The 19376-nt window shown below is 40.4% G+C and overlaps 1 protein-coding gene across 6 annotated transcripts in view; it reads right to left on the bottom strand.

The window, feature by feature from the left end:
* ano1a (anoctamin 1, calcium activated chloride channel a) overlaps positions 1-16060 on the bottom strand; it is a 70474-nt gene extending 54414 nt beyond the window's left edge. For 2 of the 6 annotated variants that reach the window (XM_038701610.1, XM_038701611.1), the window contains exons 1-2: positions 15773-16057; positions 9350-9504 (exon numbers count right to left, since the gene is read on the bottom strand). In XM_038701610.1, coding sequence (XP_038557538.1) covers positions 9350-9504; positions 15773-15866 — 249 coding nt within the window. In that variant the 5' untranslated portion in view covers positions 15867-16057. Of the gene's footprint in view, positions 1-9349; positions 9505-13570; positions 13734-15699 lie in introns of those variants that run through there. The other 4 variants (XM_038701614.1, XM_038701609.1, XM_038701613.1 and 1 more) reach the window with 4 other exon arrangements.
* Between the last annotated feature and the right edge of the window lie 3316 nt (positions 16061-19376).

The following is a 19376-nucleotide window of genomic DNA, read 5'->3' as shown; positions in this document are numbered from 1 at the left end:
TTTTACTGACTGCATTTTGTATTTATATAATTTTAGTATTATTATTATATTATTATTATTATTATTATTATATGTTTTTAAAGGAATCACTACCAAATGAGTAGCTTGTGCATATCGAAGCATCGGTCCTGCAGTATTTGCCAATCCCCAATTCCCAGGTAGTCAAATGATGACACCTCGGCGGCTCATACAGATGCTCATGGCACCCTTTAGCGTCCATATGAGATGAACTGGGCTACCCGAGAGACTTTAGGAAGTCAGGTGACGTAGTGTAAAAAGTCAAACAAACACAGGATTAATTGAATTTTAAGGTACATAATGTTACGTCACATGTGTCACCAATGTCACTTGATGTACTTATTTTAACACAATAAACCATGATCTTTTTCTAGTATTTTTGTTTTGCCTAACCAAACTGTGACCGTTTCACAACCAGGTATAAAAAAGGTGTCCCATACAGACGCTAAAGAATACTTATGTGTCTGTATTTTTGTTTGATCTAAACCATAGTCAAAGTCTATCATTTAGCAGCTCCTATAAACACATCCCACTGTGTCTCAATGATAGGAATATAGGATCTACAAACTTAAAATCTGTGAATCAGAGTTCCTACACCATTGGAACAGGATATTAAAATCTTGGGGATTAGCTAAGTAAGTGAGCCTTGAGTTCAGAATATTTTATCACAGATATGTTCAAGAATGAACCTCCACACTCATGACACTAATGATGGAAATGATTACTGTACTGATCAGTAAACTAAGGCATTCAATAGTCTAGCTTATTAAAGCTTTATGAAGAATACTCATTTGGAACAGAGGGAACATGGCACTAGATTGGCTTCAGCTTCACATTATTTTCATCTATCACTACACTTTGTGTATTTTTGTTCATGTGCCTGGTATAATGAATGTGCGGTTAGAGATGTTATGTGAAGAACAGGCAGCGTGAGTGTACTGTGCTCCACCACTATTACACTGAAGACTGTTGCAGTGTGATTTGGACTAGAACTGCACCCTAACAAAACACTGCTGGCAAATGATCTGAAATACAGAAATTTGACAACATTTAGTCTCATTTCCACCACAGCAACACACATTGCACAACAACTTTTTATTTTCCAGAAGAAAAAACCTCTGTCTGACCTTGTCCATTCATATCCATCTGATTACAGCTGAGTATCAAGTACACTTGATGATCTAAACTCCAGGCTATTTGTAGGCTTGCTAACCCTCTATCTACGTGTGTGTGTGTGTGTGTGTGTGTGTGTGTGTGTGTGTGTGTGTGTGTGTGTGTGTGTGTGTGTGTGTGTGTTTAAGCTGAGGTTATAGTAACACGTCTGCAGGCCATCTGACAAAACCATGAGGCACACAGTGGCCAAGCACACACAGACCCCCTATCGTTAACATAAGTACAAAATGCTGGCTGTTTATCACACTGTATAAACTAACAGATCACATGAGGGCACGATGGGGAAAAAATAGAACATAGAGACCAAATAGTCTAAACAACTGTGGGCTTATATAAACAGCGAAATCTTAAAATGAAATATGTGCTATATATAGCCTACCATAGAATTTTGCGTCTAAACAAAATTGAACTAGATTGATATAAGTTAAGGTTCTGAGCAGTTACAGTGAAGTAAAAAGTAGTAGCCTAGGTCGTAATGCTAACCATCTCACAATGGGCCTTTCTGAAACTACACCCTCGCTATATCCACTCCGACACTGAGGGAACTCTGATCTGAGTCAGCCTCAGAGCCAAATCGAGCTCCCTAACCCGCGTAGGGTATAAATACAGTGGCCCACTTTCGGGCCAACTACCCTCCCCCCCCAGCGTAAATAGGATCTGACGTTAACGCTGCACTCCCTGCTATAATATCTGTATCAAATAAACCACAGTTGTATTAAGATTCAGGATTGATGTTGAGGAAAAGTGTGTTTTTTGCAATAATGAAACTAAAAGCATTTGTCATTCATTTTCAGGGAGCAATGGTGGATGTGTCACAATGGGGGATTGAACCCAGGTCTCTCACACCAAAGGCATAGTCTTATCCATTGCTCCATCGCCACCCCTGTTACAGTTCATGGAAATCAAAAATCAATATCTCAAAATATTGAAATGTATAATACAGAAATGTCCACCTGAGAAGAGCCTTTAGTCTCTCAGTCTGGTTCGGTACACAACCACAATCATGGGGAAGACTTCTGACTTGACAGTTGTCCAGAAGACACTCATTGACACCGTCCACAAGGAGGGTAAGCCACAGACGGTGCTGCTGGGCGGGCTGGCTGTTCACAGAGTGCTGGATCAAAGCATGTTCATGGAAAGTTGTCTGGAAGGTTAAAGCGTGGTAGGAAAAGGATTCACAAGGAGTGGACCGAGGCTGGAGTCAGTGCATCAAGAGCCAGCAGGCACAGACGAGTCCAGGAAATGAGCTACAAGTGTCACATTCCTAGTGTCAAGCCACTCCTGAACCAGAGACGGCATGAAGCGTCTTACCAGGACTAAGGAGAAACAGAACTGGAACGTTGCTCAGTGGACAACAGTCCTCTTTTCAGATGAAAGTAAATTCTGCATTTTATTTGGAAATCAAGGTCCCAGAGTCTGGAGGACGAGTGGAGAGACACAGAATCCAAGCTGGTTGAAGTCCAGTGTGAAGTTTCCACAGTCAGTGATGATCTGGGGTGCCATGTCATCTGCTGGTGCTGGTCCACTGTGTTTTAGTAAGTCCAGAGTCAATTCAGCCTCTACCAGGAGATTTTAGAGCACTTCATGCTTTCTGCTGCTGACAAGCTTTATGGAGATGTAGATTTTCTTTTCCAGCAGGACTTTGCACCTGCACACAGAGCCACTGAGTGCATAATTAACCCTTTTCCAGATCTTTTCAGAAGGTCAACATTTCTTTATTATATTTTGATAAATGAATTTTTGAGCTGTAATCAAGATTTAAACAAATAAGGCCTGAAATACAGTGGGTACGGAAAGTATTCAGACCCCTTTAAATTTTTCACTCTTTGTTTCATTGCAGCCATTTTCCAAAAATCAAAAAAGTTCATTTTATTTCTCAGTAATGTACACTCAGCACCCCATCTTGACAGAAAAAAACAGAAATGTAGAAATTTTTGCAAATGTATTAAAAAAGAAAAACTGAAATATCACATGGTCATAAGTATTCAGACCCTTTGCCGTGACACTCATATTTAACTCAGGTGCTGTCTATTTCTTCTGATCATCCTTGAGATGGTTCTACACCTTCATTTGAGTCCAGCTGTGTTTGATTATACTGATTGGACTTGATTAGGAAAGCCACACACCTGTCTATATAAGACCTTACAGCTCACAGTGCATGTCAGAGCAAATGAGAATCATGAGGTCAAAGGAACTGCCTGAAGAGCTCAGAGACAGAATTGTGGCAAGGCACAGATCTGGCCAAGGTTACAAAAAAGTTTCTGCTGCACTTAAGGTTCCTAAGAGCACAGTGGCCTCCATAATCCTCAAATGGAAGACGTTTGGGACGACCAGAACCCTTCCTAGAGCTGGCTGTCTGGCCAAACCGAGCTATCGGGGGAGAAGAGCCTTGGTGAGAGAGGTAAAGAAGAACCCAAAGGTCACTGTGGCTGAGCTCCAGAGATGCAGTCGGGAGATGGGAGAAAGTTGTAGTAAGTCAACCATCACTGCAGCAATCCACCAGTCGGGGCTTTATGGCAGAGTGACCTGACGGAAGCCTCTCCTCAGTGCAAGACACATGAAAGCCCGCATGGAGTTTGCTAAAAAACACCTGAAGGACTCCAAGATGGTGATAAATAAGATCCTCTGGTCTGATGAGACCAAGACAGAACTTTTTGGCCTTAATTCTAAGCGGTATGTGTGGAGAAAACCAGGCACTGCTCATCACCTGTCCAATACAGTCTCAACAGTGAAGCATGGTGGTGGCAGCATCATGCTGTGGGGGTGTTTTTCAGCTGCAGGGACAGGACGACTGGTTGCAATCGAGGGAAAGATGAATGCGGCCAAGTACAGGGATATCCTGGACGAAAACCTTTTCCAGAGTGCTCTGGACCTCAGACTGGGCCGAAGGTTTACCTTCCAACAAGACAATGACCCTAAGCACACCGCTAAAATAACGAAGGAGTGGCTTCACAACAACTCCGTGGCTGTTCTTGAATGGCCCAGCCAGAGCCCTGACTTAAACCCAATTGAGCATCTCTGGAGAGACCTGAAAATGGCTGTCCACCAACGTTTACCATCCAACCTGACAGAACTGGAGAGGATCTGCAAGGAGGAATGGCAGAGGATACCCAAATCCAGATGTGAAAAACTTGTTGCATCTTTCCCAAAACGACTCATGGCTGTATTAGATCAAAAGGGTGCTTCTACTAAATACTGAGCAAAGGGTCTGAATACTTATGACCATGTGATATTTCAGTTTTTCTTTTTTAATAAATTTGCAAAAATTTCTACATTTCTGTTTTTTTCTTTCAAGATGGGGTGCTGAGTGTACATTACTGAGAAATAAAATGAACTTTTTTGATTTTTGGAAAATGGCTGCAATGAAACAAAGAGTGAAAAATTTAAAGGGGTCTGAATACTTTCCGTACCCACTGTACATATGTAATGATTCCAGAATATATAAAAATTTCACAATTACAGGGAAAATGTTGCTTTTCCATGATATTCATAATTTCTGAGATGCACTTGTACACTACCTGTTCAGCAGCTGGTGGACACTTAAAAACAGAGCTAAAAGTGAGTGAATATTGGTTTCTGGACATTTGTTGGTTGGACAGAAACACCCCTCCAAATGAATGACAATGTTGCTCTGTGTCTGCTGGATGTGTAACTAAGAAGCTGTTTGCTAACAAATTCGCCATAGCTAGCCAAACATAGGGTGTTCACAGGTTGTTCCGCTTCCTCCAAGTGGCCAACTATCTATTAAAAGCAATAGAGAGTGTGTAGAATCAATAGTGCACAGTTTTTTTTGCCCCCAGAGCTCCCAAGCAGGAAAAGTGTTAAAGACATTGAATTCCCCAATTAATCAGCCATCAGCCTTTTGAATGTTCTGTTTGTATGGATAGGTTCTGCTCCGGTATTACGCAGGTGTACCTCATAAAGTGACCACTGCACATATATGTCTTAAGGCCTAAGACAACACCTACTACATATGGGAATTTGTGAAAGCATCTGATATCCAACACTGATGTTTACATGGGAGAGAAACAATTACATGGCAATGCATGTTGAAGTTCAGACAGTCTGCTGTCAATAAAAGAGTCATATCCTCAGGCTGAATGGAGGTGAATTGCCTTCATGGCCGTAGATCAACAATGAATCACAAAACTAATATTGACACAGTTGTTGTGCTGAAATAAAAAGTGCTTTTCTCTGTACATCCTCCAAACTCACTGTACAGCAACAGTGTGTGTTCCTCTGTGTGTGTTCTTGTGTCTGTGATAGATCATGAGGAGCTGGTTTGTGTGCACTGTATATAGCCCCCCCAGCCTCATCTTTAGCACACACACACACACACACACACACACGCACGCACGCACGCATCTTCAGCTGTCTCTCAACAGGAAGTAGTCATAGCTGCAAAAGTCAGAGGTCATTTCTCAGAGGGCGCATGAGGATGTGGTGGTGTATGCATCACTCACCAATAGGAACTCTTTTCTCACCAAGCCCCCGGGAAAAATGAGGTTCTCCTCTCCTCTGGGCTTCCACACGCACACAGCCACCCACGCACACACACGAGGACACACAGCACACACACATTTCTCAGCCATAATAAGCTCAAGGCTGAGACAACCCAGCAGTTTTCAAGTCAATAACAGTAAGCTGCAATAAAGCTGGAACAGTCAGTTTTTGCATGTTGAAAGCTTCAGGTTACTGTGGAATTTTCACTCCAGTAACCTGTAAGGCCCCAGTGCCAATAATAAATCTGTAATAATATTGTGTTGTCGCCAAGTTTCAGAGAGACCATAGTAACTCACTCTCACTCCTCAGACACTGTGCAAGAAGAGAGGGACAGATGCTGACTGAGATTTTTCTAAATAATCCTACAATATAATAGACTTTTGTATATCTCTCACTTTGCCCCTGATGGTCTGAATAACTCACTACATCTGTCAGTAGTTGCCTTTTAATAGTAGTTATATTTTTATTTTAGATCAAAATTATTGACAGTTCAGAAGTCACGGGATATTGGGAGGGACACGCAAAATTATTTTTCACATATGTGTTACAAATTAATTTACATTTTCATTACTTGCATGGACATTCTATGGCCATATTACAATAAAAATGGTTGTGTCACATATTGAAGTTGTGATCATTAGGACCTGTTTGGTATAATTGTTTAATCACACACCCAGGGCTGGACCGGGACAAAAAATATCAGCCCTGGCATTTTTGGCCCAGGCGGCCCACCAACATCGGTCGGACACCCCTCACCAACACACCATCCTTCCATTTAAGGGCTCAGATTAGGGGTGTGACGAAACACTTAGCCTATGAGATGTAACATTGCACAAGATTGTGGCCATGACAACATGAAAGAACATATTTTATTAGGCCTACTATTTAGGAAAAATAAGATTTTGAACATTAAACACTCAATTTCCTGCATTCTGGAGACATTTTCTACACCAGGAAAGTACAAAATTCAGGTTGCAGGTGACAATTCAGTTTATAAAAATATAATAGAATATAATGCACTAATCAGTGCTTATTCTTGTTTTTAGACTAAGTTTAAAACTACGATTATTTTGGAAAACACAGTTTTCTTCTATAATTACACTGAATTGCAGGCTTATTGTGCAAATAAACCTTTCTCATAGCATTTTTATTTGTTTATTAACATTTCTTGGTGCAAGCAATTTTTCAGAAGAAATGCTTTCAAAAAGTGGTGGCTACATGTCCCCAGCGTCCCCGGTGTAAATGAGCCTCCCTTCCTGCTCCCTCCCTACAGGTTGAGCAACTCCATGCTCACCTCCACTCTCCTCCTGCTCACTTTCTCACTTGGCCCTGTCACTTTGTCACTCACTAACACACGCCTCCTCCTCTGCCTGGCAAGGGCCACAGCTCTCCTTTTCTCCTTCAGGTGCCTGTGTCTGCTCTACTTTGGGTGCTGCAGCTGATGTTGAAGCTACTGCAGCCCTGATAGCAAACATATTGGTTGTTTTTGTGCATTTGGCTGCAGACTTTACGCCCCAAAGGTGCGTCGGACCACCGGGCATTTGCCCGGTATGCCAGATTACCAGTCCAGCCCTGCAAGTGTACCAAGAAGAACTGACGCTGTTTTTAAGGCAAAAGGTGGTCACACCAAAAATTTGATTTAGATTTTTCTTCTGTTTATTCATTTTGCATTTTGGTAATTGATAGATATAATCTATTAACATGTTTATTTTTGAAAACATTCTTACTTTACAGAATGTTTCCCACACTTAACTTTTGTAAAGCACCTACTGTATGTGTGAGATAACTATTTTACTTCGCCCCGTTATCTCAACAAGGACCAGAAATGAAGAAGCATTCACTTATAACTTGGTACCTCCAAGTTCTGCCATTTTTTATGTTGCTTTACTCTTCATTTTGCATGATAGATTGTTGAACTTGGTGTTCTGCGGCTAGCTACAGATGCTGGCAAAGGGGTGCTGTTGTACATGAACAAGAGATCTATTTCTCTGAAGACAAGAGATGCTAGAACAGTTACAACACAGGTACCCACACAGAAATTCTCTCAAAGAGACGTGCTTGTAGTGGCTGTTAAAACAGCTCACATCAGGCTCCTAACACTAAGCTGTTACAGTTGGTCAGTATCCCCCCTTTTCACATGACCCCTGTATCGTCACACAGACGTCAGTTCAATTTTTATCTGCAAGAGGTTCCCAATTTCCTCCTACTGTTATAGCCACAACTTTTACCGCAGACACAACTCACGTTGGGCCTCACTCAAGAACCACTTGTACAAACAGATTTGTTCTGAAGTGGCTTGTACAAGTGATTTAGGAAAACTTGCCGCATCACTAATGTTCTTGTATTTTGAATTGAACACAATTTAAGAGTGGTACAGACCTGTCATAGTGGTCATGTGCTGTTAATCTGTTATCCCAAGTTTTTCACTAATAGAGTCATTGCTTTGAAGCCTTTGAGGGCAGCAAATGTTAAGTAATTTAGAGTATACTGGAACTCTGTCTGCCCATGCACCCAATTTCACACCCTTACATTACTTGAAATTAAAGTATTTAAATATCTAACTACCTTTAACAGGGGCCTTTTGACCACTTACAAACCCTTCTAGATCAATTTGGAACAACATTAGTAAATAGGAGTGTGACGAGATCTCTCTGCAGGGTAAAAGCTATCTTGCGGGACTCACGCATTTGACATTTTTCACATGGAGTCAAGTCATACATTAATTTTCTCATGCAACTACAAACAAATGTATAACTCATAATGTAGACTCGCAGAAAATCAACTCCACCCAGCTGACACCGGCATACAATGTGACAGTAATCAAGTGGGTGCTGAAGTTGCTTTAACATCATGCAACATGCAGTCCCAAAATACATCCGTCAAATGGTCTGAAGGGGATTTTACCAGCGGAGAGATAACATAATGCATAGCAGAGTACAGGGCAGGTAGACTTAAAAATATTGTGAATTGTCAATAAATGATGAAGTAAGTCTCGTAATATTCTGGCTTTTTTCTGGACATGTCAGAGAACACAGATATGTGGGAGAGATTCTTAATGTGCAGAAAGTTTTGAACATGATCAGAAAACCTGCAGAAACACAGCCGCTATTAAAGTCCAGGAGTTTTTAACTGAATTTAAATGAATTAATTTATCATTGGAGGTGAAAAGGTGCCACAATCACATTTAAAGAGGTGACTTCCACAAACAAAGACACAAAGAGGAGGGAAGACTAAATCATGCCTGCATGTGTGCTGGCTCAGCAGGGATGAAATTAAATTAGAAAAGTTGATCTACAGGAGAAATCATATATGAAAGCAACACAGATTACCTGTGAGCTGTACAGCATTATATTCAGTTATATGTTTAGATTTGTATTGTCACCTGCCATCTGAATTTTGTGTTTCCTTTTACATGAATGAAAATATTTGGGGGTAATAATTGGTGCAGAAAAATTCACCAGAATGGAGTAAATTAACAGCTTAGTACTCGAATGCGTCCCAGGGAAATGTAATATTTTAATAATATTTCACTTTTCACCCATTTGGCTTTTTTATGGTAAAACATTTCACAGCTCAGCGGCCTCTGAATCATTGCTCTACACCACCTGCAATAACCCAGCAGCACTGGAATGACAATATGGATGTAGTGTCTTACTATTGATTCATTGCTCTTGGACTCAGTGTTGACAAAGTCCACATCCAGGTTCTTCTCTTCACCAGGGACGGGCTGGTAGTTGTCACTGCCCCTCATCACGGCGGGTTCCTTCTGCTGTGGGCTGCCTGAGTGCTCATAAGCCAGGGGAGGCGAACCTGGGAGAAGGATAGAGAGATGTATTGGAAATTATCCGTGTGGGTTATTATCTTCAAGATATCACTGCCCATGCTGGTATTTAAAGCCAGTTTACCAGACTGCCTTATGAAAATTTTCTGCAAATTCTGCATTTGTCAAGGGCATAAATGGGCCCCTAGGCACCCAGAGGTTTAAGCTCCCACCCCCTTCTAAATAGTAGGAACCCCAGACTGAAAGAGGACCCCACAAAACAACAACGGACGACATGCCATCATTTTGTGTCTCTTTTAAGGACATTGTGCAGGTGAAGCAGAACTCTCAGGTGTCACTTTTGGTTCACATTGCAAGTGGACTTTTAGTATTTGGAGATGAAATGATGATTCTTTACTAGATATGATCAATCTCTAATTACTAACCGGCTATGCGCCACATACCTTTTAAAGTAGCTGTAATTAAAACTCTTCTCAAAAAGCCCACTCTTGATCAAAGAGTCTTAGTCAACTATAGACCTATATCTAATCAAAAGTAGAATGGGAGCCATAGCCTGTCCCATTCCCAGTTTGAGTTCAGGAGGCAGACATCTAAACATTTAAGATTCCTCTTAAGACTTTCCTGTTTGATAAAGCTTATGCACTGGAACAAAATTATAAACGCAACACTTTTTCCACTATTCATCATGAGCTGAACTCAAAGATCAAAGTCTTTCTCATGTTTTTCATGTACACAAAAGGCCTATTTCTCTCAAATATTGTTCACAAATCTGCCAAAATCTGTGTCAGTGAGCACTCCTCCTTTGCCGAGATGATCCATCCACCTCGCAGGCGTGAACTCGTATTTGCTCGACTGAGGTATCGAAAACGGTATCAATTTAAATTTAATGTGTCCTACTGTTAACCTTATTTATGAGAATAAATTAATTATTAATTAATTTGATTCCTGATCAAACTGAACAACATATTTGAGTTCTTTTGCAAAAACATAAAAAACCATTTGTATTTATTATTATTAATGTGCGCTGCAAATAATCTTAAATTATATTTATTATTGGACAAAAAAACAAAAGGCTTTCATCTGTTTTGCAAATGAACATTAAATTACATAAAGTTTCATTGGCCTATAATGCTCAGAGGTAATATTTTGATTTATTTTACGCAATAGTATACATTCAAAACGTTGAATCCTTCTGCCATGTGATGTGCGTATGCGTCGCTCAGAGTTTGTGTACATTCTCCTGTCAAGCTAGTTTTTATAGATCACAACCTTTGCATGGGCATCCACACATTTCCAGCCCCGTTTTGCCCATGCAAACTATTTATAAATAAGACCCCTGGACTTCAAGCTCCTGTGTTTCAACAGGTTTTCTGCTCATGTTCAAAACTTTCTGCACATTCAATATCTATCCCGCATTTCTATGTTCTCTGATTTGTCGAGAAAAAAGTTGTAATATTATGTGACTAACGTTATCATTTAATGAAAATGAGAATATTTTTTAAGTCTACCTGCCCTATACTCTGCTGTGCATTACGTTGTTGCTCCGCTTGTAGTATCCCCTTCAAAACATTTGGAAACCGAAACTAACTAAAAACACTTGAGATCAGGCAGAAATCTCACCACACAACTTCGACACATCCAATAAATAGCAGCTCACAATCCAAACACAGCTAGTTTGCACCTTGCTTATTCGATGTTTATGATTCAAAACTCTACCAGTTAGTTACTACTTGGTCACAACTGTCTGGACTCACAGTGTGAGAGCAGATTCACCTGATTACAATCAGCTGGGTGGAGTTGATAATGATTAATAGCTTGACGACATTATCATTATGGTTTTTCACTGCGTGAGAAAACTGATGTGTGGCGTGACAGCATGTGAAAGATGTCAACTGAGTGACACAGATGATTTAACCTGATGAGAATTCCTGTCACATTTTAATCCTTCTCACAACCCTAATCATAATATAGAATAAGTTGCAACCCTGTGCCATGCCCAACATTAATGAGGGGATGGTTTACACAGAATCCATTTATAAAAAATAAAGATCAAACAGGATGCAATGGAATCTGCTGACAGTGTTGATTCTAAGGATGATGCAAACAAATATTCATATCATAACAAAGAGTGCTGGCTCTCTGAGTGCCACATAATTGTATGAATTGGCTTTTCAGCACATATTACGTTCTTTAGGAGGACACCCACAACTCATCAGGATGACATGTAGAAAGTACAGAACAGGTGAGTCAAACCAATGAGCTCACAAGGCAGTAAAGGGTTAAAAAAACAACCTTAACCTTAAACCTAAGACATAATGTGATAATTACCATTATCTCTCTGTGTAGCTTGACTTCAGAACTTTTGTTTATGTTCATCATATTGATTCAAATGGTTATTTTGTGTTTAAAGTGGTATAAATAAATATTTTTACATTGATAATTGATCAAATGTGTAATGTAAAAGGCGTCACTTGAAGTGACAAAACCCTTAAAGAATTACTACCTAACTCTACGGTTCCCCTCAGCTCCATGGAGCCTTTTAGCAAATTGTTTTGGTTTTTGGGCCTCCAACTTTACTGTTTGGTTCACTGCTCTCATACACCTTGTTTCCACTTTTCTGCCAAAACCAGTGCTTGAGGGGAGCCGGTACTCACCGCTACGCAGTACCGGCACTTCTACATTTTACTATTTGGCGTACAGGGACTTTTTCTTGCGTATTGGCATTTCTCACAAGCTGCTGGTTCGCTTTGCTGCCCTCTCCATGTCCGCTTCTCTGGGTACTACACTCACCTGTTCCCATTCTCGCCTGTCTGCTAAACTCTGTCGGCCGAGACAGAGTGGCAAGAAGCTTGGGAATGGGCTGATATTTGTGTCAGTAGAATCTGAATTTGTATGATTTAGATCTGACTTTAAAGTGCTCCGCTTGAATAATTGCAATAAAAAACTGAATTTGAATAGCTTAATTTTACTTTGTCTTGTTAAACGTAAATAATTGTGAAAAGCATAATTTAAACTTAAATGTAATAGTTTGAAACTGAATTCAATTTAAAAAATGACACTGCTGTTTTGTCCAACTGGAATAATATTGTACTAATATACAATTATCTGAAGTCATAATGAATACACTAACATTAGCTGTAATCAAACCTTAACCACAGTGGTGTACTACCACACAACAGTTTTATGTGTGAAACAGTTTAATTGTTCAGTCTTAACGAATAACATATTAATATTAAACTAACATTAAATATTTCATTTAATGCTGTAATATTACACTCATACACTAATGTATACTAGTTAGAGTCTAGCTGGTGAACATAGTGGAGCGTTTAGCAGTGAAAGAGCGTGGTGTTGGTGTAGACCATAACATGGACTTTTTGGTCCATTTGCTGTTTTCAGATTTGAATAGGTAGAGGCTCCCGTGGACACAGTAAGCTGTAATGGTCCATTTGGTGGAGCGGGCATGTTCACATTCACCATATCTACTTTATAAGGCAATAATATGTCAATGTTGTGTTAAATTCATGTTATGCTGCCCCCCAAGTGGTCAAAAACAGCCACAACAAAAATACTTTGTATTAAAAATCTCAAAATTGAAAAGGTTCTCACTCTGAAAGAGATTGCATCCACCAATAACCCACACAATGTGAGAAAAGTCTGAACTACCTCTTTAAGGTTATGGGTAAATAATGGGCTTTTATTATTATCTTTTGGTTGTTGGGGATGCGCACACAAAATGACTTCACAAATTGTACAAATATGGTGTGTGTATGCTATTATAACCAGCATGTTACAATGACCATCACTTTAGCTGTCAAACCCATCAGCATCTTAATATAAAATTTGGTTAACTCCAGGTAGCACTGATGAGCGGGCTCATCTGAAACTGTTTCAGTGCGCCCATGTGCGTTATTTCTGCAGATGCACCTAAATCAACCAGAAGGTATTTAAAGACATCTCGGCACTCAATTTTCTTTTTGTCACACAGATGCAAAGCGTCTCAGCGAGCGCGCACTAATCATCATCATCGTAGGCTATTATTGTGTTTCTTGCTAAATTTGGAGATAAATCTCTTGGGGAATAAAGCGCTCTTACCGGGCTCCTCTGTTGTGCTATGGTGCTTCTTTAAGATCCCTGCCGGCTCATCGCCATCATCTTGTCGCTCCATTTGGTTGAAAAAGGCGCTCAAGGTTCCTTTAGAGATCCCAACTAGATCTACAGTGCTGTCGCTCTCTGCACCAGCATCTATGCCCCCCCCCCCCCCCCCCCCCGCTCCGTGGCTTCACCGCCGCCTGCGCTGTTGCATGGAAACGCTGGACGGAGAGCTACCACTTAATTCTTTTAGAAAGCTGACATACTGTAAAAACTGTTCCCTATGGATGTTCAAAATAAGCAACTGTCTCTACACAGTAGCGTGTTATTTATCTCAAGGAGAGGATTACAGAAGCTTTTTCAGGTCTAAATAGATGCTGCCTGCACGACATTATCAGTCAGAAAGAGACTATTCTGCTAAAACACACCTCCGTGTGTGAGGACGTTCTGTCCAAATGAACGAATCCACTCACACACGGCAGTGATAACGCTCGCGGAAGCTGGGCGATTTTTTGGCCAAAACGGTCTGAAATGATGTTGCATTCATAGCTCATAGGAAAACGTGGAAATGTGGCACTTCTGCCTTACCTGTCCATAACTCATCTCAGTTTTCAGGTGATGCGGTGAGTGTGTTCTCCTCAGTTTTCCTACAGCTGTGGTGTGAATCCTTTTTTTGAAGATCAAGTTTCAAATTTACAAAATGATGACATTTAGTCAACAGTTGTTATAAAACTCCATGGTAGGGAGCTGTAACTAACTCGATCTCACCTTGTGGTTCAGATTTTACAGCAGCTCATATTAGCCTATATCATTCTACTGTAGGCTACCAATGTAGGCCTATATAAATTAGGCTACTGTTTGGTTTACTAACAGAAGGACTGATATTATTTTGGTGAATAAGTTTAGATTTTTTATGAATTGGGCTATTCTGGTTAGGGTGAAAGTAAGAGTAGTCTCAGTTTTCCTTCTCATATAGCCTATTACCACACAGCCAATATAAAGCAATGGGTTTATCAAAGATGACGGTGATGTTCATACATGAGAGGAACAAACGGGCTGGTCTTTAGCTTAGGCAGCTCTGAACAACTGACCTGGCTGAATCTACACCATCACTCATTTGTCATGAATGATGGGTTTAATGAACATCCCTTTTTGTACAAATAAAGCAGTGGGTGCATGTTAAGTACTATAAAAGGGGAACATAACTCTCTCAGTCGCTTTAACTATGAGGCTTGCACACCTAGTTATTTCCTATGGGACATGAATGTAGCACCGTTCTCCGGTTAGAGCATCGCTGCGCCAGTTGGTGCCGCCCACTCATGCTGGGGTCTCCCAGTAGGCGCGAGGTGATCAGAGCGCACGAGCGAGTGTTGTAGTGGTCTGGCGTAAAGACAGACGATGTCACAGCAAACAGCAAAAATAATTAAGGGCGCACAAATACCTCCTGATATATCACTTTACCACTTGACAAATTAGCAACCCCCAGTGATCAATAGGAAGTTGCTATATTTTAAATAAGCTGCTGAGCATGATAACAAGGAGATAACCAAAACACGATCAAGGCAATGCTTTCTTCATTAATGGGTTCCTTTCCCTTTAACTCCATAACTATCTGTCACACAGCATGCCTGCTGTCAATTGCAAGGACGCGCTCCCTGCAGGTGAGTTTTGGAGACGTTACATCCACACACCAGCCTTTCTGTGGACACAATTTAGACCGTTTGACTAAATAATGATTTATAGGGTACTGTAGATTGTTGTGGCCACATAATGTAGTATTTCCCACATATTATGCACAGGGCACCCAACGAACAGACGCGATCACACACACGGGGAAACCTCCGCTTTCAAAAATGCGCCTCAGGACACAGCAGGCACACTCAGGCGTTCCGCGAACGAGCAAAGCAAAAATATTTAATTCGCGATTTTTGCACTGTAAGCAAACGCGCGACCCAGTTGCTCTGGCACTATTATTTGAAAAGCAACCAAAATAATGAAACGTGAGAAATTATATGCAGCATAATGGGGATAAAACTTTGTCCAGCTGATATGAGCAAAACAAATGAATCAAATGCTGTGGACTAATTTAAAGCAGAGCAATGAGTAACACAGGCTATGAAATGAATATTTACCTTTTCTCCAATGTTAAAGAGACGCCGTTTGTGTAGAAGTGCAGGTATTGGCCAGGTAACACTTCCCACTCACCTGAGTCTAAACGTGGTGGAGGAGGAAGTGCTTCTGACCTCCTCAGGTAAAGTCTCTCCTCCCACACAGCAGGCTTGGGCGACCATGAGGTCATTGGTGGGTCTTGCTGTGACTATGTGAAGAAATGGGACTGCTGATTGGCCGAGAGCCCAAGAGAACAAACCTAAAATTAACCAACAATCCTGTATGATCTGGACCATTTGTGCCTTTTATTGCAGCAGCTGATCTGATATCTGCAGTTATTTCTTTATGTAATGTTGATGGACACAGGCGAGGTGATTTCAGCCACCCCACAGCGACTCTCTTCAGGAGAGACTGTCAAACATTCCCAGACAGGCATGACTAAACTTGTAGTAGCAGGGAGTTTTTCCAGGTCTAACCCCACCCCTTCACTCAGAAAGGAATGGTCACCCAATCACAGAAAAGCAAGCTTTTTGAGGAAGAGATAGAGTTCATATGTGGGAAATAATGTTGTTGCCTGCATGCATCGGGTATAGGCCTACAGCAGGCCTACAAGACAGTAAAATCTGCAGAGCAAACCAATCAAATAATGACATTGCTCCTACTGTATTTTCCTACCAAATGTTTCAACAACATTCCTATTTACATATTCAAAGTGTCTGTCTGCTTGCTGCCATCTGAGGACAAAATGTGGGACTCTTACAACTACTCATCCACTTATACTGAATGGATTAATGCTATGCATTAATAGGCAAGTAGCAGTACTAGCAGCAGCAGTAGTACTTACCAGTAGCAGTTGTTTGGAGCAGTAGAACTACTTAGCAGTACTTTGCAGTAGCAGCAGTAGGAGCATAACTGAAATTGAAACAACATTGAAATGATGGCCTCACTAAAAATCAATGTGACTTCAATGCTATTTCAACCACTGAAAAGACACTATTTAATATACAATAAAATATGTCCTGCTTTATTTACAACCTGGATAAATGTTATGAAGGCTTTCATAAACATTAGGATTTATCTAATACATAAATGACAGCAGACAATTTACAACATTTAAACAAAACAAGTTTATGTAAAAAAAAAAGAAAAAAAAAAGAAATTTTTTCACTGCTCTGTTGTCAGTGTCCAGACCCGCCCAGTCAGGTCTGGAGCATAGGAAGTCATTTTTGCGCTGCCTGGGGCAAAGGCAATGAATCCTGTCCCCATTTTCTGAGTCAGGGCATGTAAAACAGAAAACATACAAACAAAAACATAAAGTTATAACTTGATGTTTGTATGATGTGAATATGACAAATAATGTCAGCTGGACTTAATGGGTGCCATACTGGGCATAGTGTAACAGTTGACACTAGTTGATAGTAGCCGTGGACTGCATGGCTGTGGTGGAATCCAATGACGTTTAAAGTTTATTTACATTATCTAACATAAAATGTAGTCATAGATCAAACTGAGAGGCTTCCTCAAAGTAGTGAAAGACTGAGAGATGTGTCAAGATAGTGGTCTTGTTTAAAGTAAGCTAAATGACAGGAGTGTTAGCTAGGATCAGTTGAGAGAAAGGGAAAGGCATGCATATATTTTGTAAACCTCTTGAAATCTGACCAAAGATAAAATACATCATCCTAAGTCCTGTGCAGGACAATAACTTCCGGTGATGATGTTGAGAGGAACAAAACAGCCTATTTTGATGGAACTTGGATATTGAGCTATTTGTCAGTTTAAAATGGCATAGAAACACATATCTATGACTGCATATAATGTTAGACAACGTCAGTAAACGTTAAACGTCTACGAATATTACATTTAGTACAATTCAACATAAATAAATGCATGCTTGCATGCTTACCTGATGTGGACTCATGAGATGTGTTCAGGAACACTGATCCACCAAGCAATGGTCTCCTGGTGAATATTCCAGACTTTTCGATCATATTTTCCAGTCAACTATAAATAGATGACTTTTCAACATTGTTGTTTTTTACGCGGTCAACAAAAAAAAATCAATGCTTAATCAATTATAATCAGAACAACTATAAATCAATGCAATGTTATTCTAATGGCACTCTCATATATGGTTGTGTTTCATCAGTATTGCAATAGTGATTCAACATTTATTTAGCATTGAGATTTCAATCTCAACCATTCTGAGGATTCAGATGGAAAATCAATATTTATTTAATGTCATCTTGCTATCTGGGAATAGTCGCAGTAGCAAAATTAGGAGCAGTAGTAACAAAAACACTAGGAATGGTCCCCCAATCAGAGCAAATCAAGCTTTTTCAAGAACAGATAGAGTTCATATGTGAGAAATAATTTGGTTGCCTGCAAGCATCACGTAGCCTAAAGCCTACAGCAGGCCTACAAGACAGAGTAAAATCTGCCCGAGCAAACCAATCAAACAACGACATTGCTCCTAGTGTATTTTCCTACCAAATTTTTCAGCAACATTCATATTTACATATTAAAAGTGTCTCTCTGCATGCTGCCATCTGAGGACAAATCGTGGGACTCATATCCTACAGCTACCCATCCCCTGAATGTAAACAAGGACACAGCATTGATTTTGATAGGATTAATGCTATGCATTAATAGCGATAGGCTAATAGCAATACTAGCAGTAGTAGGAACAGCAGTAGCATTAACAGTAGCAGCAGCAACAGTAGTAGTGTAGGAACAGCAACCATAGAAGTTGCAGCAGTAGGAACAATAGCTATAGTAGCAGTAGCTGAAGTAACAGTCAACAGTAGCAACAATAGCAGCAATCTGCTGACATTGTAAAGCACTTTAAAACATTGATTTTGAAAAGATCTAAAGATTATTATTATTATTATTATTATTATTATTATTATTATTATTATTATTATTCCAAGCAGTTGACAGGTAAGCAGTTGATGATGGATGGATTATTATTATTATTATTATTATAGCAGCGTAGTAGCAGCAGCAACATAAGTAGTAGTAGTAGCAGTACTGACCATAGTGGCAGCAATAGCAGTATCAATAGTAGCAGCAGTAGACAGAGACAGACATTTCCATACAGGCACGAGTAAACTTCTAGTAGCCTGGCAGGTAGTTTTCCAGTTCCAATCCCACCCCCCATCAGTAGCGGCAGCATTAGAAGTAGCAGTAATTGCAGAAGTAGCAGCAACTGTAGCAGCGGCAGTGATAGCAGTAGCATAATGTCAAAACAGATCACAATAAAAGGAAGAAGGTTCTTTAGCTTAGTTGACATTCTGTATCTGAAACATTCACTCTCAGCATTCTTGCATCATAAAGGACTGTGTTCATGGAATTGCAGTCAGGTAATGAGAAGTGAACTGTCCTCATACAGTAAGCTATACAAGCCCAAAATACACTGCTCAAAAAAATAAAGGGAACACTAAAATAACACATCCTAGATCTGAATGAATTAAATAATCTCATTAAATATTCCTTTCCTCTGGCAGTGCTCCTCCTGCTCCTCCTTGCACAAAGGCGGAGGTAGCGGTCCTGCTGCTGGGTTGTTGCCCTCCTACTGCCTCCTCCACGTCTCCTGATGTACTGGCCTGTCTCCTGGTAGCGCCTCCGTGCTCTGGACACTACGCTGACAGACACAGCAAACCTTCTTGCCACAGCTCGCATTGATGTGCCATCCTGGATGAGC

Source organism: Micropterus salmoides, unplaced genomic scaffold, assembly GCF_014851395.1.
Source record: "Micropterus salmoides isolate LMB-PRFRI ecotype aquatic unplaced genomic scaffold, ASM1485139v1 Ms_hic_scaffold_6, whole genome shotgun sequence".
NCBI classification, from domain to species: domain Eukaryota; kingdom Metazoa; phylum Chordata; class Actinopteri; order Centrarchiformes; family Centrarchidae; genus Micropterus; species Micropterus salmoides.
The sequence above is the reverse complement of the archived record's forward strand: the minus strand, read 5'-3'. Positions and strand labels throughout refer to the sequence as shown.